At 43.3% G+C, this 22,675-nt stretch overlaps 1 protein-coding gene across 8 annotated transcripts in view; it reads left to right on the top strand.

Moving 5' to 3' along the window:
* The window catches only part of LOC125284068 (protein unc-79 homolog), a 257,979-nt gene that overhangs the window by 73,787 nt on the left and 161,517 nt on the right, over positions 1-22,675 (top strand). For all 8 annotated transcript variants that reach the window (XM_048227819.1, XM_048227828.1, XM_048227800.1 and 5 more), the window contains 2 exons: positions 15,384-15,614; positions 19,783-19,973. In XM_048227819.1, the coding sequence (XP_048083776.1) occupies positions 15,384-15,614; positions 19,783-19,973 (422 nt within the window). The remainder of the gene's footprint in view (positions 1-15,383; positions 15,615-19,782; positions 19,974-22,675) is intronic.

Below are 22,675 nucleotides of genomic sequence, written 5' to 3'. Positions count from 1 at the left end.
GTGAACTGTACCAGGCTGTCAGTGAACAACAGACGGCACACCCAGACGGTTTCACCATCTTCACTGGAGATTTTAACCATGCTGATCTAAAAACTGTACTTCCAAAGCTACACCAGCATGTTGATTTTCCAACAAGAGGAGATAACATCCTGGACCTGGTCTACACTACACACAAAGGAGCATACAAAGCCACCCCCCTCCCCCACATTGGACTTTCAGACCATATCACTGTTATGCTAATGCCCCAAGATACAGACAAAGGGTAAAAGCGAACAAACCGGTTCGTAAGCAGGTAAAAGTGTGGCCTGAGGGAGCCTCCGATGCTCTTCAAGACTGCTTTGACACAACAGACTGGGAAATGTTTAAGCAGGCAGCCACTTACAACAACGGACAGACATAGAGGAGTATACAGACACTGTAACCTCTTACATCACCAAGTGCATCGATGATGTGACCCACACAAAAGACATCATCACTCGGGCTAACTGGAAGCCATGGCTGACAGGGGATGTCCTCAGGCTGCTGAGGGCCAGAGACAAAGCCTACAGAGCTGGGGATGAAGCTGGCATGAAAACAGCGAGAGCCAACCTGTCCCGTGGCATCAAGGAAGCAAAAAAGGAATACACTCACAAGATAACCACCCACTTCAAAGACAGCAGGAACTCACAAAGCCTATGGCAGGGCATTCAGGCCCTCACGGACTACAAAGCCACAGAGCTGTGAGAGCAACATCCCTCTGCTCAACAACCTGAACCGCTTCTTTGCTCGCTTTGAAGCACAAAACAGCACCTGCCCACAGAAGACCCATCCCCCTCTACATGAGCAGCCCCTGTGCCTCTCTGCCGACAGCGTGAAGAGGACACTTGCTGCTATCAACACCCGTAAGGCAACAGGTCCAGACAACATCCCAGGTCGTGCGCTGAAGGACTGCGCAGGGGAGCTTAAGGATGTCTTCACAGACATCTTTAACACTTCCCTGAAGCAAGCCATCGTCCCATCATGTTTCAAAGCTGCCACCATCATACCTGTGCCGAAGAAAACTGCTCCATCCTGCTTCAATGACTACCGCCCTGTGGCACTGACACCCATCATCATGAAGTGCTTTGAGCGGCTTGTCATGTCACATATCAAAGCCATTCTCCCCCCCACCCTGGACCCCTTCCAGTTTGCATACCGAGCCAAGCGGTCTACAGAGAGGATGCAATCTGCTCTGCCCTCCACCCAGCCCTCACCCACCTGGAAAAAAGAGACTCATATGTGAGATTGCTGTTTATAGACTTCAGTTCTGCATTCAACACCATAATACCACAACAACTCATCTGCAAACTCGACAAACTGGGACTCAGTACCTACCTCTGCAACTGGCTACTGGACTTCCTCTGTCAGAGGCCCCAAGTAATGCGTGTTGGCAACAATACCTCAAGCAGCATCACACTGAGCACAGGGGCCCCCAAGGCTGCGTGCTCAGTCCGCTGCTCTTCACCCTGCTAACGATGACTGCACTGCAACCTACAGCAACAATCACATAGTGAAATTTGCTGGCGACACAACTCTGGTGGGTCTCATCACCAAGGGCGACGAGACTCAATACAGGTTGGAGGTCGACCATCTGACCACGTGGTGCAGGGACAACAACCTCCTGCTGAACGTCAGCAAGACCAAAGAGATTGTTGTTGACTCCGGAGAGGTCACACCCAACACCTGCCACTGACCATCGACGGTGCTGTGGTGGAGAGAGCGAGCAGCACCAAATTCCTGGGGTGCACATCAGTTTAAGACCTCTCCTGGACCACCAACACTGCATCACTGGCGAAGAGAGCTCAGCGCCGCCTGTACTTCCTCGCGGAAACTCAGGCGCAGCAAGTGCTCCACCAGCCATCATGACCACATTCTACCGAGGCACCATTGAGAGCATCCTCTCCAGCTGTATCGCTGTGTGGGGGGCGGAAGCTGCACTGAATACAACAGGAAAGCCCTGCAGCGCATAGTGAACACAGCTGGAAGGATCATTGGTGCTTCACTCCCCTCCCTGAAGGACATTTACACCACCCACCTCACCCGCAAGGCGACCAAAATTGTGAGTGATGCAAGTCACCCCGCTCACAATCTGTTTGATCTACTGCCCTCTGGGAAGAGGTACAGAAGCCTCGCGCCTCCCAAGACTACCAGACTCACCAACAGCTTCATACACCAAGCTGTAAGGATGCTGAACTCTCTCCCTCCTCTCCCCCCTCCACCCTCAGCTACATAACATCCTGGACATTGGACCCACAATGGCCGCCTGCACTACTCCACTTGCACACTTGAACACTTGCACACTTGTACACTTTACAACTTGGTGTTGTTGTCCTGAAAACACAACACTTCTGCTGCTCTTACATAACTTGCACCACTATGCCACTTTCTTCATTACTCAGGTCAAACAGAACTACCCAAGCCTCTTATTGGCCTGACTTTGCACTAGTTTTTTATTGACTGTCTATGCACAATTTCAACAAAATTTTGCTGCTCTTATTTTTTCATTATTATATGTGCCCTCTTATTTACTTATTTACTTACTTTTTTGTTTACTTGAATGTTATGTTTGTCTGTGGACTTAAAATTGGTAAAATATGTCTTGTCTTCACCGTGGGATAGTGAGAAACGTAATTTCGATCTCTTTGTATGTCTGGAACATGTGAAGAAATTGACAATAAAGCTGACTTTGACTTTGACTTTGACTTTGACTTTGAAGGCAACAATGACAAGGTTCGAGGAGATTGCGGATTTATCCGGTTCCCACTACTGACCAGTTAAAATGTGAGAGCCAGGGCACTTTGGCATAGGCTACACTCACTGTGATTTGCAAAATGGACAAGAATATGAAAATTTGTCTTTGCCTTTGTGTAATGGAACTGGTGAGTCTTGAAGTCTTCAATAATTTGTTTACATGAAGCACATGAAATCTGATTGAAATGCATTCCACTCAGCTAGCTAGGTGGCTACTGGCTACGAGTTTCATAATTCACTTTTAATTGCAAGCAGAACACGTCTAGCTAGCATCATGTCATTACATGCTTCTATTTCCAAAGGAATGAAAGCTGTTTATACCAACTTAATATCATGCTTATCATTACAGTGCATGAAAATACACTGTACTGTTCTTCCTAGGCTTTGTCTTCTTCTTCTTCTTCTTCTTCTTTGTCTTCTTCTTCTTCAGTTAATGCAGCTTCTTCTTCTTCTTCTTCAGTTAATGCAGCTTCAACAGCTTAGCGTAGAAACTTCATTCAAACTATGTTACGTAGGTCTTAGGACATGTGGGCTCTGTATTTTTCATCTTTGTAACTTTTATACTTTTTAAACTATTAATTAAAAACAACTCACAATTTCCCCATAGACTTAACATTGGGCTAATGACATCACAATAGGGTCATTAAGCAATTAGAATCATGGGCTAGGTGGCCAGGCCACCTGCACCAACTGTCAGTTTCTCAGGCTTTAAGCATAAAATCTCATTCTCTTAAGACTACATACATATCCTGTTCAAAGGTTTTCCCTGCCCACAACTGTTTCAAAACTACAATAATTCACTGTTAAACAATTTAAACTACTCAACTACTTAACTGTTCTGCCATTCCAACTGTCAATTATTTTTTTGGTTGCCATGGCGCCGCAAATTTGTTTGTTTGTTAACTCAGTGTCCTGCTGTACAGGGAACTCTTACACTAGAGAAGAGCTCATAAACATTAGGGCTACGATCCCTGAGGACTTATTCCCTACCCTCACCTATGGAATGATTCCTGACTCTGCGGTACAGCTGGCAGGATTCGAACTCCTTCGAGCAGACCGGGATTCTCACAACCGGCGCAATGTAATAGAATGCATTTGTACAGATTCATGCCCCTTTCTAGGGGAAGAGACGTTAGCATTATATCATTGATTCCAATGGGAAAGACAGCTAGTAGACACACATTACTTCTAGTTATTAATTCACAGGACATTCAATCATTTTACTAACACAACCGTTATGAAGAAATATGTATATGTGACTGACAGATGTCGAACCTATGTACATTATCAATCTAATTAGTTTCCAATACCAATGTAAAACGTTAGCTTGCTGTGGAACTTCAGTATAACATAGCCAATTATCTCACCTAGTTGTAGGAAATATGTTTGTATTTCAAGTGAATTAAGGGTTGACTTATGTTTAGTTAACATTATGACATATAAAGATAAGCTTGCCAAACTTAGTTATACAGTCAGCCACGGGCAGCTTGACTGTGACTACTCATTCATGACACTCCTATTAGTAAACTGGAAATAGCAAAAAATAGGAATGTAATGGTCACCTTAATCCCATGAACACACAGATGACCAACCTTATTTTGTGCCTTTTATTCACGTTTGTTCAAAGATTTAGTAAGTACAAGCCCTTTTCGCTCCCCACTTCGATGCAGCTCCATAGGTTTCCATTCAATCGAAATGGTCATTTGTTCCTTCTGGTTGGTGTCTACGTTCCACTGCAAGCCATCTTAAAGGAGGCACAATGCAAACTCGCAGATCAGATACTATGTGTGGAACGATCTAACCCAGACTCCGTAGTCATTGTCTTAGGTGATTTCAACAAGGCAAACCTCAGCCATGAACTTCCTAAATATCGACAGTTCATTAAATGTCCGACCAGAGAGAACAGCACTTTAGATCACTGTTACACTACAGTAAGTAGTGCCTATCACGCCGTCCCTCGCGCAGCATTAGGATCTCGTTATGGTTCACTTGATCCCCGCATACAAGCAGAAACTAAAAATGTCTAAACCTGTTGTTAAAACAGGGAAGCAGTGGACAAATGAGGCTGTGGGAGCTCTGCAGGCATGTCTGGACTGCACTGACTGGGAGGTTTTTAAGACCGCCACCAATAGCCTGGATGAGTATACAGAGGCTGTCACATCATACATCAGTTTCTGTGAGGACAGCTGCATACCAACACACACCAGGGTGTGCTATAACAACGACAAACCCTGGTTTACTGATAGACTCTGAAACGCTTCTTCCTTTTCCATCCTTAATCTTCTGAGTGGAGTCAAACAGGTTCAAAACAGCGAAGTATAGGTTCAACAAGGCTTTGAGAGAGGCTAAACAGTTGTACTGTAAGAAATTACAACAGCAGTTCTCAGCCAATGACTCTGCATCTGTCTGGAGAGGGCTCAGGCAGCTTACCAGCTTTCAACCTAAAGCCCCCAATACCACAAACAATTTACAACTTGCCAACAGCTTGAAAAACTTCTACTGTCATTTTGACAGACAATGGGACAGTCCTCTACCATCCTCTACCATCTTGAGCAACCATACGACAGCAGACATCTGGTCTAACCCCCTGTTGTCCATTACCTCAGATGTCCCTCCCCCCATCACTATGACTCCTCTCTCCATATTAGAGAGAGATGTAAACAGTGTTTTTAAAAAGCAGAACCCCCGTAAAGCAGCGGGACTGGACTTTGTATCTCCACCCTGAAGCACTGTGTTGATCAGCTGTCTCCTGTGTTTACCGACATATTCAACACCTCGTTGGAGCCTTGTCACGTACCAGTCTGCTCCAAGGCCTCCACCATCATCCCTGTCCCAAACAAAATCAAAGATCCCAGGCCTCAATGACTACAGACCTGTGGCCTTGACCTCTGTGGTCATGAAGTCATTTGAGCACCTTGTGCTGTCCCACATCAAATCCATCACCGACCCCCATCTGGATCCCCTGCAATTTGCCTACAGAGCCAATAGGTCTGTGGAGGATGCAGTCAATATGGCATTTGCAATGCTTCATCCTCCAGCAATTAGATAGAGATAGATAGATAGATAGATAGATAGATAGATAGATAGATACTTTATTGATCCCCAGGGGAAATTCAAGAAATTGAGTGTGCAGACACCTATGCCAGGATACTCTTTGTTCTGCCTTCAACACTGTCATCCCAGCTAGGTTGCAGGACACTCTCTCCCATCTGAATGTGCCTGATCCCACCTGCAGGTGGATCATTGACTTCCTGTCTGACAGGAAGCAACATGTGAGGATGGGCAGGCATGTCTCAGTTCATTGAACAATCAGCACTGGTGCCCCACAAGCCTGCATTCTTTCTCCCCTGCTCTTCTCCCTGTACACCAACCACTGCACCTCCAGTCACAAGTCTGTCAAGCTCCTAAAGTTTGCGGATGACACCAGCCTCATTGGACTCATCTCTGGAGGAGATGAGTCTGCCTACAGGAGAGAGATTGACAGTCTGTTAACCTGGTGCAGCTGGTGACAACAATCTAGAGCTGAATGCTGCAAAAACTGTGGAGATAGTTGTGGACTTCAGGAGGAATCCAGCCTCACTAGCCCCCATCCTGGGAAACATCATCTCACATGATCTGAAGTGGGAGCATAACATCAGCTCCCTCATCAAAAAAGCACACATAAGGATGTACTTCTTGCGGCAGTTGAGGAAGTTCAACCTGCCAAAGTCGATGTTGGTACACTTCTACTCTACCATCATAGAATCCATCCTCACTTCCTCCATCTCCATCTGGTATGCTGCTGCCACTGCCAAGGACAAAGGAGGACTTCAGCGCATTATTTGCTCTGCTGAGAGAGGGATTGGCTGCAGCCTGCCTTCTCTCCAAAGTCTGTACACATCCAGGACCCTGAGGCGGGCAGGATAGCTGCAGACCCCTCCAACCCCAGACACAGTCTTTTTGAGTCACTCCCCTCTGGCAGGAGGCTGCGGTCCACCATGACCAGGACCTCATGCCACAAAAACAGTTTCTTCCCCTCTGCAATTGGTCTCTTCAACAAAACGTAGCCCCCCTTTCTGCATAGTATTTCTGTTACTGCATCTGCACTTTGTCATATTTGTATATATGTATAGGCCTATATTATAATATATCATATTGGTAACACTTTATATTAAGACACGCATATTCACCATTAATTAACTGCTTACTAACATGTATATTAGAAGCATACTATCTGTAAGCCACGTATCTCCGGACATCACCAGCCATTTGTTAGTCATTATAAGTCACTAATTAATACCTTATTCTGCCAGACCTTATTCTAACCTTACTACACCCTTAATTAAGAATTTCCCCTATGTAAGCTCCTAATTACCCCTTATTCATAGTTATTAAGTAAGTTGTTGCATATGAATTATGACCTAAATATGCATGGCCTAGCATGGAGCGTCAAGCATCTGCATGATGTCTGTGGCGGTGGATGGCCCTTTGAAGATGGTGGTGTGCCTCACCCCAAACACACTCACTCTCTCGGAACCAGGAGTCAACTGCTGGAACATCAGATGGTTCGCCTGACCAAGGGAATAATGGGGGTTGATGGCCGAGTATACACTGAAATGGTGTCAGACCCGTGGTTGGCTGCCGCAGGGAGTTCTGCGCATACTCCCAGGGAAGGAACTTGTTCCAGGAATTCTGATGGCGAAAAACGACTGATTTCCTGAATCTTTCGTTCAGTCTGCCCATTGGTTTCAGGGTGATAACCAGATGTTAAGCTAACCGTTACCCCCATCAGACGGAGAAAGGTCCGCCAGAAACATGAGATGAACTGTGGTCCTCTATCAGACACAACGTCTTCAGGAATTCCAAAATTACGGAAGATGTGGGTGAACAGAGCATCAGCAGTCTCTGAAGCAGTTGGAAGCCCTCTTAGAGGTAGTAATTTGCAGGCCTTGTAGAATCGATCCATGACGACAAGGATGGAGGTGTTCCGACTCCCAGGTGTCACCAAGGTCTTCTGGGCACGGGCAGGGGTATCAATTTCCCAGCCGGGAGATTGCGAGGGGTCTTAGCCATAGCACAGTCAGGGCAACCGGCCACGTATCTCCGGACATCACCAGCCATTCCTGGCCACCAGAAGCGATCCTGGAGTAGAGAGAGAGTAGCTTCCTGGATGCCCAGTTCCCAGTGAGGAGTGTGTTGTTGTGGAGGAGGTGGGTGGATGGGGCTCACAATTACACCTGTTGGTAGAATCGTTTCCTGGGGCTCGTTGGTTCCGCAGGGGTGGTGGACACGAGAGAGGGCATCGGCTCAACAGTTGTGAGATCCTGGCCTGTAACTGATCTTAAAATTGAAGCGAGTAAAAAAGAGTGCCCACCTGGCCTGCCGTGGAATCGTTTAACTTCCCGAAGGTACTGGAGGTTCTTATAATCGGTGAGTACGAGGAAGGGTGCTTGGCTCCCTCCAGCCAGTGACGCCACTCCTCCAGGGCAAGCTTGATGGCCAACAACTCACGGTTGCCGATTATTGCATTAATGCATTCGGCCGGGCACAGCTTCCTAGAGAAGTAGGCACATGGATGGAGGCGTGGTGGCTGTCCAGATGCTGAGACAAGACAGCACCGACTCCGGTGGTGGATGCATCGACCTCCACCACAAACTCATGGTCAGGATTCGGTTGGTGGAGAACTGGTGCTGAGGTGAAGGCATCCTTAAGGTTCCGGAATGCCTGGGAAGCTTCGGGGTTCCACTGGAGGGTCTTGGCTTTCTTTCGGAGTAGAGAGGCGAGTGGTGCAGAAATGCTCCAAGTGCGGCTAGGACTAGTGGCAAAGGGTACCGGAACTTGACTGTGATCTTGTTTAGAGCACGGTAGTCAATACAAGGCCTAAGGCCTCCATCTTTCTTGGCCACAAAAAAGAATGAGGATGCTACAGGGGACTTGGAGGGCTGGATATAGCCTAGTTTGAGGGCCTCAGTGATATCATTCATGAATTCCTGTTCAGGCAGGGAAAGTGGATAAACCTTCCCCCATGGGAGAGGCTGACCCGGGATGAGGTCAATCGCGCAATCCCAGGTTCGGTGTGGAGGGAGGTGAGATGCACGTTGAGGGCAGAAGACATCCTCGTAGGCGGCGTAGGCAGGAGGGCTTGTGACGGGGCAACCCTGCACAGGACTCTCGACAGTAGTGGCATTAAGGGCTAGCTTAGGGTTCTTGGCGTAGTGGGAGCTGCGGAAAACAGTGGTCATGACAACCCTCTCCCCACTGCAATATCTCACCCGTGGACCAGGCAATAGCAGGCTGATGTTGAATTAACCATGGCGGCCCTGGATTACATCAGCAGTAGAGTCATCAAGAACAAAGAAGGAGATCCGTTCTACATGAAGACTCCCTACTTGCATGTTTAGACACCTTGTCTGATACTGAACCCGCTTGCGGCTTAAAGGCTTACCCACTATGGAGTGGACGTGGAAAGTTTTTGGCACAGCGGGTCCTCACAGAAGATCAATCTAAAATGAACAGGGTAAATGAGAAGCATCCAAAAATACACCGAAGATCCAGAAACAGCATAAACGGAAATCCAAGGAGAGTCCTTAACATATGTTAAGCACAGAGGACACTGACTTTTCTGAGGGAGAGAAAAGTCCGGGATCAAGGGCAGAGAGTACTGGTGTGACAGCCAAGGGTACCGATCTAAGTCTCTGGTAACAGCGACGAGGACAGACAGGCAGCACAGGTCTCAGCTGCTTAAAAAGAGTTTGAGTGTGATTACCCACAGGTGTGGGTAATCAGTATTCAGGGGAGAATGAATGAGTGGCTGCCGGCGATTGAGGAGTGGGTGTGGCTGAGGCAGAACCTGGCATGGCTGTGACAATATTGCTCAAATGACTGAATAAAACAACATTTATCCTGCAGAGGAGTTGCTTATATCTCGTGCGTCTTCAGCTGTGCTCCATACGTGTCTCTCGCCTCTCCCCTAATCACTTTTAACCGTCATTACCAATTTGCAAATGATGGTGATTAACTACTCATCATGAGATGTACAGTATTTCATAATATCTTTATTCTAATTATGGTTCCCAATGTAATCGTAAATCAATTTGTAATGTTTTGCATGGACGTGCGCTGGTGTGCGTTCATGGATGATAGAAGGATGGTGCGTGCACCCGCCAATATGACTGTTGACAATGCACTCTTAAAATAACATATAAACAACTCACCATAGACTTCTGACCAGGTGTACAATTTTTAGATAATGCGCTAAGCCACTCCCTAAGTTGTTAATTGCCACACCCCTGGGCGCATTGTTTAAAAAATAAACGTGCAAAATAACTAAATACACTTTGCGCCGGGTGGAAAACGAGTTTTACGCCATGTGCCATGGTGCAAAATATGGCCCGAATAGTTTAAATAGTTAAATCATTTAATAGGGATTTATTGTACTGAGGACTTTTATTTTGAAACAGTTGTGGGCAGAGGAAACAGTTGGCGGGAGTCATAGTTGATGACAACTGACAGTTGGAATGGCTGACCAGTTAAACAGTTGAGTAGTTTAAATAGTTAAATTTTTGGGGGCCAAGCAGCGAAGCTGCGCGGCAACCCATAGTGTTTGTACCTTTTCTTATTAGAATTCTTCTCCAGTGGGTGTCTATGGCAGCCCATAGAACCGTACAGTAAAAAGTTGTGAAATTTGGCACATTGATTCCATACATTCCCATATTCCATTTCACCAATTTTCAAGTCTGAACCCCAGGCAGTCTAGCGCCACCAATGGGTCAAAATTGGCGTAACTTTTGAACCGTATGTCCAATTTTGAACATCGATGTATAGTTAGAATCCCTGGGCCGACCGGAGTTCAATGACTTCTATTACATTACTTTCCTCCATATTGGACCTCCGCCATATTGGATTTCATCATAAACACTTAAAAGTTTTCATAGGTCACAAACTATATCCAATTTTTACGAAACTTGGCACAGATGATCTTCAGACCATGTCTCATAATTGCATTGCCTTTGACACCCATACTCAAAACTGGTCGCCAGTCACGACCAATCAAAATTAGCGGCGAAGCCGCCAAACAGGAAGTGCACTCAGATCTCAGCAAGGCTTTCATGTATCAAAACCAAACTCGCTACATGGGCTCAGGACCCAATTAGGAGGAGGCTCAATAAATTTGATGACTTTTGACCTACAGGTGGCGCTATAATTAACAAAACTACGATTTGGCCTCTATGGGGTGATGTGTTTGAAATTAAAACATATTAGTGATCTCTGTTTATACTTTGGGAGGTCCTTAGGCTGACACATATCAACTTTTGACATTAACATAATTGACCTGTCGCTAAGCCCCGCCCCCCATTGTTACCGTGTGAAAACTCGGACAAACAAACCAGACTTGATTAGAAATACATTGTGGACTATGGCAGCTGACAGTATATGAAAGCAGGCTTTGAGGACGTTTTGGTTGATAAAAGGATTTACTTTCCTCCAGAAGCTATCAAAAGGGACTTATTATGCTATGGAGGGGTGTATTCAAAACTTTAGAATACATACAAGGTGACAAGCAGTTGTGGCGAGTAGCCATGCAAATCCCACTGACGTTAATGTTAGCTAGCTAGCTAGTGGAAGATTGATACTGAGATATGTTAGGTTACGTTAATATTTGATGTAGTAAGAATATAGTAGTTGGTTAATGAGCATTTTCATCTTGGGATTTAACAGGGAACCTGTGCCCACGTTGTTGGCTTAGTTGCCTACATTACGTCGAGCTGTTGCAAAGCCAGAGACGCGTCCTGTAGGCTACTTTGATGAAAATATACCCGTTTTTTCTAGCCTCTCGGGTACCGGCTATCAGTATTACACGTCCCCAATGCAAAACGTTTGACCATGGTTATCCGTCGGGGTTTTTTGAGTTAATAAACTCCATAAATAACTATTAATTTGTCATTTTATGCCTGCCGCCTGTTGTTTCCTATGGAGTTGTCCGAGCTGATGTCCGAGTCTCATTGAGGCTGGACTGTCATTGGCTCATCAGTGTTCTAAGGGTGGCGCTTAGCGACAGGTCAATTGATTGGACTGCCATATTGGATTTCATCAACACTTAAAAGTTTTCACAGGTCACAAATTTCATCCAATTTTCATGAAACTTGGCACAGATGATCTTCAGACCATGTCTCATAAATGCATTGCCTTTGAGACCCATACTCAAAACTGGTCACCAGTCACGACCAATTAAAATTGGCGGCAAAGCCGCCAAACATGAAGTGAACTCAGATCTCGGCAAAGCTTTCACGTATCAAAATCAAACTCACTACATTGGCTCAGGACCCAATTAGGAGGAGGCTCAATAAATTTGATGACTTTTGACCTACAGGTGGCGCTATAATTAACAAAACTACGTTTTGGCCTCTATGGGGTGATGTGTTTGAAATTAAAACATATTAGTGATCTGTTAATACTTTGGGAGGTCCTTAGGCTGACACATATAAACTTTTGACATTAACATAATTGATTGGACCACCATATTGGATTTCATCAAAAAACACTTAAAAGTTTTCACAGGTCACAAATTTCATCCAATTTTTACGAAACTTGGCACAGATGATCTTCAGACCAAAACTTGGCACAGATAATCTTCAGACCAGACAAACGCATTGCTTTTTGGACCTTTATTCAAAACAGGTTAGCTGTGACGACCAATCGAAATTGGCGGCGAAGCCTCCAAACAGGAAGTGAAATGTTATCTCCGCCAAGCTTTCACGTATCAAAACCAAACTCGGTACATGGGCTCAGGACCCAATTAGGAGAAGGCTCAATAAATTTGGCGACTTTTGACCACTATGGGGGCGCTATAATCACAGGAAGTAGGCTCATATCTCAGCAACACTTTCACATATCAAAACCAAACTTGGTATATGGACTTGGAACCCCTCCCTGAGGACACACAATCAATTTGGTGACCTTTGACCACTAGGGGGGCGCTAGAGTTACAGGAAGTTAGCTCCTATCTCAGCAACGCTTTCACGTACCAAAACCAAACTTGGTACATGGACTTGGGACCCCATCCTGAGGACACACAATACATTTGGTGTACTTTGACCACTAAGGGCGCTATAATTAGCAATACTTTCTCATATCAACCTCAAACTTGGTATGTGGACTCGTGGTCACAACCTGAGGACGCACAATGAATCTGGTGACTTTTGACCACTAGGGGTGCTATAATTAGCAAGACCTTCTCGTATCAACACCAAACTTGGTATGTGGAATCATGAACACATCCTGAATAGCTACAATACATTTGGTGTCTTTTGACCACTAGGGAGAACTATGACATGAATTAGGCTCATATCTTACTAACGCTTTCATGGATTGAAACCAAACTTTGTACATGGACTCAAGACCCAATCCCAATCCAGTCCAATTCAATCCAATCCAATCAACAATAACTTGAAGTAGGCTCATATCTCAGCAATCGCAATCCAATCCAATCCAGTCAATTCCAATCCAATCCAGTCCTGTCCAATTCAGTCCTGTCCAATCCCAATCCAGTCCAATTCAATCCAATCCAATCCAATAGACAATCACATGAAGTAGGCTCATATCTCAGCAATCCCAATCCAGTCCAATCAAATCCAATCCAGTCCAATCCAATCCAGTCCAGTCCAGTCCAGTACAATCCAATCCAGTCCAAATCCCAATCCAGTCCAATTAAATCCAATCCAATCAACAATCACATGAAGTAGACTCATGTCTCTGCAATCCCAATCCCAATACAGTCCAGTCTAGTCCAGTCCAATCCAATCCAATCCAATCAAGTCCAGTCCAGTCCAGTCCAGTCCAGTCTAGTCTAGTCTAGTCTAGTCTAGTCTAGTCTAGTCTAGTCTAGTCTAGTCCAGTCCAGTCCAGTCCAATCCAGTCCAATTCAATCCAATGCAGTCCAGTCCTGTCTAGTCTAGTCTACCTTAGTCTAGTCCAGTCCAATCCCAACTTCTATTTATTTGCTTGGCCCCCACATTGCTGCTTGCAGCTATATTTTAATAGTGAATTAATGGATGTGCATAGGTAGATAGTTTAATTGATGTTGATAGAAAGATAGTTTAATGGATGAAGTGAAGAAAAGGAAGAAAGTGGGGAAGAGAAAAGTGAGCTATACAGTTCAATGGAGAGAGACACAGAGAAGAGGTTCCGTTGAAGTTGCTGCAGTCGGTGAGAGAGCACAGGTGCAGTTGCATTCTAAGTCATTTATGGCCCTTTATGATGCCATAATACTAATGCATAGTCTATAAGAAAATAAGCCTGTTTTTTGTTAATATCTCAAAAAGTTTATAAAAATGAAAAATATATTGCTCAAGTGTCCTTTTCAAGACCTACGTTACAAAGTTTGAACAAAGTTTCTATGTTAAACAGTTGAAGCTGAATTAGACGCAGCAATTTTGGTTAGAAGAATAATAAAAAGAAGAAGAAGAAGATGACTTCGGATAACAGAACAGTCCATTTTCATGCACTGTAATAATAAGAAGCGACTTCAGATAACAGAACTGTGCATTTTCATGTACTGTAGCAACCACCTCAAGTACCCTAGCAAAAACCTATCAACCACTTCCATGATGACAACCTAGCAACCAACATGATTCACCTAGCAACCAGCATAGCAACCACCTTAACTATCCTAGCAACAGCCTAGCAACCACCTTAAGTACCCTAGCAACAGCCTAGCTAATTGCCCACCCCTAATTTCAGGTTCATGCAATGACATTCACCACAATTATCTACTGGAAAAAGTTTGCGTTTAGGTTGCACATCTCCTGTCAATACGCCCGCCCATCCACCATCGTCTGGCTCGATTGTAATCCATCCGTGGCCTACTGGTTAGGGAATCGGACTTGTGGATGCCGAAGGGTGGCCGGTTCAGTCCCTGACTGCCTGGTAGAAAAAATGTGGGTGGGGAGTGATTTTAAACAGCTCTCCCACATCCACGGATGAGGTGCCCTTGAGCAAGGCACCTAACCACCAACTGCTCCCCGGGTGCCGGATAAAGGGCTGCCCACTGCTCCGGGTGTGTAGGTGCTCCTAGTGTGTGTGGGCTCCCAACTCACAGCTCCAAGTGTGTGTGTGAATGTGTGCACACTAACACCAGATGGGTAAAATGCAAAGAACAAGTTTCCTCGCAGGACAACCCCCTTCCCCCTTAATTGTCTGCCTGACTGTGTGACATAGTGTTTGTTACATCTTTGAATGCAGGGAAAGCATTTCCAGTTGTTTAAGTACAATACATTTAAATGTCCTTCATAATGAAAGTGAACGGGAATGTCAATGTAGTGTCAGTTTAGTCATCACTGATCACAATTAAATTAGGAGACATTCAAAATATGGCAAACTAGAATTATGAAATTTATTTATATATATGTGTGTGTGTGTGTGTGTGTGTGTGTTCAACATGCATCTTACTCTTTTATCTTCTAATTAAATTGCTTTTAATTCTCATTAATAGTTTTGAGGTAAATGCCTGATGTATGATTGATATGAATTTGATTTACGTGTTTCATTTTTATTTTTGTAATATCCACCCCTCATATACTGCACCTCACAGCTAGACACTTTAATGATAACATTTCTTCTGTGTTCACTCGTATCAGGTGAGTTTGTGCACACCCAGTGAGAACACTCCCACAGAAAGTCTGGCACGGCTGGTCAGCATGGTGTTTCAGTGGTTTCACTCCACGGCTTATATGATGGATGATGAAGTGGGGAGTCTGGTGGAGAAGCTCAAGCCCCAGTTTGTCACCAAGTGGTTGAAGACCGTGTGTGATGTGCGCTTTGATGTGATGGTCATGTGCCTGCTTCCCAAACCAGTGGAATTTGCAAGGGTGAGGTCACAATCTATTATATTCATCCTTTTTCCTTTAGACCAGTGGTCTCCAAACTACGGCCCGCCACCTTATTTTGGGTGGCCCCCCAAAACATGTCTGTGTATAGCATCTGGCCCGCACGGGAGTACGACATGTCAAACTATAACCTCCGTAATTTCCCCCATTCATTCTCTATGGTGAGTCTTAACAGTACACGTGTAATACTCTTTTTGTCCACTGGTGGTTGTTTTGGCGCTGTTTCGCGCTTACCAATCGAAAACGGAATGAAATGTAGGCCTATACCTGCAAACAATGTAAGAGGCCTATGCTGACTGCATCAGTGCTCAAAGTATTCTAAAAGTTACTTTAATTAATTGGTAATAACTAACTAACTTCTATTCAAGTCATATTTCTGGGACTTATTCACTCGTTCAAATGTTCATCCAAATTCACAATTCACAAAGTTCTCATCAGGTGAGTGAAAGTTAGAATGGTGGTCATTCCAGATGTTTTTGCCAGCATTTCATAAAACTCTCATAGTTTGAGAACTTTTAATTATTTGTAGGATATTGCTTGTTCACAACTTGAGCTGTGTATGCAAAGTTTTTAAAACAATGGTATTAAATTGCAGTAGCCTATGATTAAATGTAATGGAATATTCAACTAAGGTAGACTGTTGTTGTTCACAGCACTAAGCTATTTATGTTTACTGATATACCTCTCTTAGAGCCAGGCATAGTGAGCTGGCCCTCGGAAGAAAAAGTTTGGGGACCACTGCTTTAGACATTTGAATTCATGAAGAAATGTTTGTCATGATGTAAAGGACCAAGAGAACATATGGGGGCCTAATTTGGACTGATTATTTGGTTTGTTGATCATACTGAAGAGTATGGTTTAAGTGCTTTTGGCTACTTTGATGTCAGAATAAATGATCAGACCCCAGTGCATGGTTCGAAAGGGTTGTGCTTACGTTTATTAATTAATCATGGGTGTGTTTTGGGCATAACATCCAGTAAACAAACGAGAGCACCTTCTCTCATTGTCCCCTTTAAAAGCCAGGAGTGGTTTAACCAGGGGTGGGTAGGGTTCTGAAAATCTTTACTCAAGTAAAAGTACAATTACTCCTTTCAAAAATGGCTAAAAGTAAATGTTCCCATCTGAGAAATTTGCTCAAGTAAAAGTAAAAAAGTACTTTGTTAATAAATTGCTCAAGGAACAAGCTACTTTTTTCTTTTTTTTTTACATTTTTATATTTTTGATGGCCCTTTGAAGGGATACAAAAGTTTCCTTTACACCTGTTTGCTTTTCTCCTCCTCTGTAGGCTAATCATATAAGCAAACATATTTTAACAGCCCAATTCAAATATATTTTATTTAATATACTTTAATATTATTTGACACACTTCTGTAAGCTATCTTGTCATAGCCAGATTAAGCATTAAGTGGCTACGGATTGAAAAGCAGTCCTTCCATTCCATTGCCAGCTGATGCTTTGCATTGCTAGAAGTCTGGTTATAACTTCACCATACAGACAATGTAACCTAAAACAATGCCTGTATAATGGGTAGACTTATATTTAGGCTCTAGCCTAGTCATGTCCATTTGGACAGAGTGACAGAGTAGGCTAGGGTATCTCTTGTTCTCAGCCGATCGTCTCTGTTATGTCCTTTACTGACATCATTGAGGCTACATTAACAAATGCTAGGTTTTTCTAACTTGTGTGCTCGATTTCCATTGTATTTGCTTTGCTTGTGCATGAAGTTGTTGGCCTACTTGTCTTGTCCAATGCGATTGTTGAACGATCCTGGCCAGAAATGAATATAGGTGAAAGTTTCCGTGTCATGTCATACCTAGTTTCGTTGCTACTCTGGCAGTCTCACCAGAAAACGCAGCAACTGGCAGGACAGCATTGCCTTAACTGAGCTGTAGAACATCTACTTCCGTGTAGTAGGCTACAACATGGTCTCAGTCTGCATAGGCCAGTCATTACTTTTATAATCGCAGGGCAACGTAACAATGCATTCTGAAGCCCTGTTTCTTTTCTCCCATGCCGTTGTGCACCGAGGGAGGGGGGCGCTTTTCGTTTCTCTTTATGACGTTGGCGCCGGAGTTGCTCAGTGTCCTCCTCAACTTTGCGCTTTTTTCATATTTCTAGTGTTATTCTCACATGTATTGGAAACGTGTCAAGTGCTAATCAAGTATGACAGACAGGCGCTACTGGATATAAGACTTAATTTGACATGCAAACACTTCTTGGGACTTTCACTCGGATGGTTACCAAAGTTGTTTACCTGGCTGTTTACCTCGGTTAACTGGGAAAAGAGGGAGACGAGCCAGGGTCTTGGTGAAATTAAGAAAGTGACAGCTCCATCCTCCGCTTCCTAGCATTCTCCTCTAATTCACTCGATAACAAACTGGATGAATTCAGAGCCAGGCTGGCGTTTCAACAGGAAATTAAGAACGGCAATTAATTTGTCTTTACTGAGACATGGCTGGACCCCTCAATATCAGACTCTGCCATCCTACCCGAGGGCCTCTCCATTCATCGACAGGACAGAACTACTGACTCGGGGGGAAAAACAGGGAAAAACAGAGGAGGTGGCGTGTGCATCCTAATCAACAAGCTGTGGTGTATGGATGTGCAAACATCATCGTCGGGGTGTTCTCCTGACCTCGAACATCTAATGGTCAAGTGCAGGCCCTTTTATCTACCCAGGGAATTCTCTGCAATTTGTTGTGTGTGTATGTGTATGTGTGTGTATATATATATATATATATATATATACACACACACAGAACTTGATAATACCAATCATTATCCTAAGACAGATCTATTTATTAGTGGTAATTCCCCAACATTCCCGTCACACCAGTGTGACGGTACTCCTTTAAGGGTTAACAGTACACATGTAATACTCTTTTTGTCCACTGGTGGTTGTTTTGGCGCTGTTTCACGTTTGCCATCGAAAACGGAATGAAATGTATAGTAGGCCTACCTGCAAACAATGTAAGAGGCCTCTGCTGACTGTATCAGTGCTCAAAGTATTCTAAAAATGTATCAATTAATTGTTTATAACTAACTAACTTATATTCAAGTCATAATTCTGTAACTTTCTGGTATAATTATTTATATTTTTTATTCACTCGTTCAAATGTGCATACAGAGTTCACAAAGTTCTCATCAGGTGAGTGAAAGTTAGAATGGTGGTCATTTCAGATGTTTCTGCCACCACTTCATAAAACTCATAATTTGAGATATTGTAGGATTTGTAGGATATTGCTTGTTCACAACTTGAGCTGTGTAGCCTATGCAAAGTTCAAAGTTCAAAATATACTTTTGGGACTCACTGCTTATAGTTTTGAGTGCTATTATTATTATTTCATTTGAGCTAAATTTTACACACTGCAAAAAACTGCTTATCTAATAAAATCTAACCAAGATTATTAGTCTTATATCAAGATAAAAATAACTAGTTTGTATTGTTTTCAGTATACAGAGACTTACCTAGAGCTTTCTCGTGAAATCATTTGACTTAATTTAAGAAAAGTTTGACTTATTTTAAGACATCTCATCCTGAAAACAAGCAAATTTTTTGCTGTAACCTCTTACATCACCAAATTTGTTAAAAAACAAGCAAATTTGTCTGCCAGCATCAAGGAAGCAAAAAAAGGAATACACTAAGATAACCACCCCACTTCAAAGACAGCAGGGAACTAAATTTGTCTTGATAAGCTCAAAAAGTCTTTAAATTGTCAAAATGATTTCGAGAGACATCATCAACACTTCCTGAAGCAAGGGCACTAGGTAAGTCTTTTCATACTCACAAAAACAATACCAAATAGATAGTTTTGATCTTATTATAAGATTAATAACACTTGGTTAGATTTCATTTTTTGCAGTGCACTGATATGGCAATGATGGCAATATAAACACAGATAACCAATAGCCTATAGGTAATGGAATTTTCAACTAAGGTAGACTGTTGTTGTTCACAGCACTAAGCTATTTATGGAGCCCACTGAAAACTTAACACTTCTGAGATGACTTGGGTCAAAAAAAAAGTTTGGGGACCACTGTTTTAGTATGTCTTGAACTATTTGAATAATGTTGGCAGTTGTAATGTCATTGTGCATGTTTGTGTTTATGCTAAGTCTTACCTGCTCTTTTGGACCTTTTGTGAGGGCAGGTAGGTGGCTACTGGGACAAGGCATGCAGTACAGTGACCCAGCTGAAGGAAGGACTAAACCGTATCCTGTGTCTGATTCCCTATAATGTCATCAGCCAGCCACTGTGGGAGTGCTTCATGCCGGAATGGTTGGAGGCCATTCGTACTGAGGTCCCTGACCACCAGCTAAAGGAATTCCGTGAGGTGCTCAGGTAACCCATCTCTGCTAGTTGTGCTGGAAAGACTCAGGAAGGAATAGTGCACCTCATTTCAACATATTCAAAGTGAATATGGTTCAAAGTGAATCAGAAGCAAGTAAGCAATGCACAGAGTGCAACACAAAGCATTGTACATACAACATAGCAGGACATGGCAAACAATAATAAAAAAATAAATAATAAGTTAAATTAGGTAATTGCTTAAAAACCAGCTGAAAAGGCCATGGGTCAATGATTGTGACTGAACAGAGCATAGCATGATGACACTGAACAGACCAACCCAGTAGCTTTTCTGGCTATCTGGAGAGCTCTGGAAGAACAGATCACTCTGAAGTTGTGAGCGATTTCTCTGAGTAGAGAGAGCAGCTGTAAATTCAACCTGCAGATTAGCAGCTCAGTGGACTTCTGATAATAATAATAATAATAATAATAATAAGCTTTTTGTATAGCACCTTTCATACACAGAATGCAGCTCAAAGTGCTTTATATTTGGAGCATGTAACACAATAATAGTAAGAATAGTAAGAAGAAACCTTGAGCAGAACCTGACTTAATAGGGGGAGCCCATCTGCTTCTGGCTGGCTGCGCCCTCCAATGGCAGCAGATGTGGAATAATCTGAAAAAGTAGTCTATAGGATAAGATGAGATAACCAAAGGCTTTCCTATTAGAGATGCGCGGATGGGCTATTATTTCAACCGTAACTGCATAGCAAAACTTATCATCCATCCGCCATCCATCCGCACCAACGTTTTTTGACCAATTTTCAAAACTGCACCCACCCGCCATCCGCTGGTTGTTTTAATGTATATGGGTGATGCGGCGCTGCTGACGTGAGGCTAGAAAGCTCTTGCCTGTTCTAGAAAGACTGATCCAATGCAGCAAATATATTAAAAGGCTAAAGTCCTACATTGGCTATGTTGTAGCCTATCCCCAGAATATCAGCAGCAAACTCAGTCTCTGTCTCGCAAAACAGTCTCCAAATAAAGTGCACATCGGCCTGTAGCCTACAATTTTATCATTGTAATAAAAAACGCGATTTGGCACATAATTTCAACATGCTGCTATTTAGCCTACTAATTAATGCCTATTGTACTTTATTTTTTGCAAAAAGAAAGAAATCCTTAATAAAATAACAAGTCATTCACATTATAGGCTACTTTACGCACTGTCATGTCAGGGTGACACTATGACAAGCCTGCTCTGAAGACTCCCATTCATTTTGACTGCATGGGAAGAGAGCAGACAGCGCAATTAATTTTATACCAGCAGGCCGATCGGACAAACTATGGCGCCTCGATATTAAAGAAATGCCAACTCTTCATTCTGAAAGTGCACAACGTGCAACGTGCATGTTGACATTTTTAGTAACAACCGCCACACTTGCTTGCTTGCCTTAGGCCTACAGATCTAAGTTTTCCGACTATTTATCTTACCTTCTTTTTTCTGCTGTGGATGTTATTGAGCTTGTAGAAGTTTTAACTCTTACGTTCTGAACATCTCGCACTGCCATTGCCTGATGTCATTTCTGAGTCATATCACTCCATAATCTGTCTCTCTTTTTAAATGCCTATTCCCTGAATGGTAGGCTACAATGACTATGTGTTTTATATATAATATCGAAACAAAATAACCCAGGCAGTCTCATCTACGAGATTGCTACCTTAGAATAATAAGGTTCTATCTGACATTTTTGTCAAAATGGAGTTATTTACATTTTTTTATTCTTTGAAAGTTTCTTAAGTTCAGATGAGGTGTTTCTTAAAGTTGTGTACATATTTGGACTTTATTTCAAAAAGAACTTGTTCCATTTACCATGTAACTCTATGGAATTCTAAAACTTTGAAGCTCAATATCTCAGAACTACTCAAAACGCAGATAGAACCTTATTATTCTAAGGTAGCGAGAAGTTTAGGCCTCCTCCAATACTGGTAGAGGCTCATAGGTTGCAGATTTGCTTAGTGGCCTACCAAGGCTCTGCAACGAGACGCGACATGGGAGATGAATCATCGGTCTACTTGCACTGTAGCCTATTCTACTTTCTTATTGCACACTGGAGAGGAAAACATGCTGGTAGGCTACGATAGGCTACTTAATTTACACTTTTTGTTACCTTTAGTGTGCGGTAAAAGGTCGTCGTCGCGTCGCGTGCTTGCTGCATGCGGCGTCGCGAGGGGTTGCTCAGTGAAACATCGGAATACACCAATTCCGCAACACCATCTCTGATAGTAGCCTAGGCCTAAACAAAGCAGCATGCATAGAAGCAACTAGGCCAAATTACTGCCTGAGGAAAATTTGACTATTTCAAAGTGTGCTCGTTTTTTTCGGATGTAGGTAACAATGTAGGCTATATTTTTTTTCATTGGATTGGTTCAACCGCCACCCGCCCGAATTTAATTTAAATATCACATTGCTTCATGTCATCTCCCCGATCCGCAGTTTAACCGCGGAGTCCGCGGCTGTAACCGCGAACCGCGCATCTCTATTTCCTATACAGGTATGTTTTCAGATCTTTTAAAAAAATATTTATTAAACTTGCCTGCTTGATGTACAGAGGCAGGGTGTTCCATAGTTTTGGGGCATAATGGATAAAAGCAGCTTCTCCACTTTGCTTGTGGAGAGCACTTTGGGTACAATTAAAAGATTAGAATTGGATGATCTAAGTTTCCTTTGTGGTTGATAAAGATATTAAAAGCTC

This window comes from Alosa alosa, chromosome 2, assembly GCF_017589495.1.
Source record: "Alosa alosa isolate M-15738 ecotype Scorff River chromosome 2, AALO_Geno_1.1, whole genome shotgun sequence".
In the NCBI taxonomy this organism is placed as follows: Eukaryota; Metazoa; Chordata; class Actinopteri; order Clupeiformes; family Clupeidae; genus Alosa; species Alosa alosa.
This window is presented reverse-complemented; position numbering and strand designations above follow the sequence as displayed.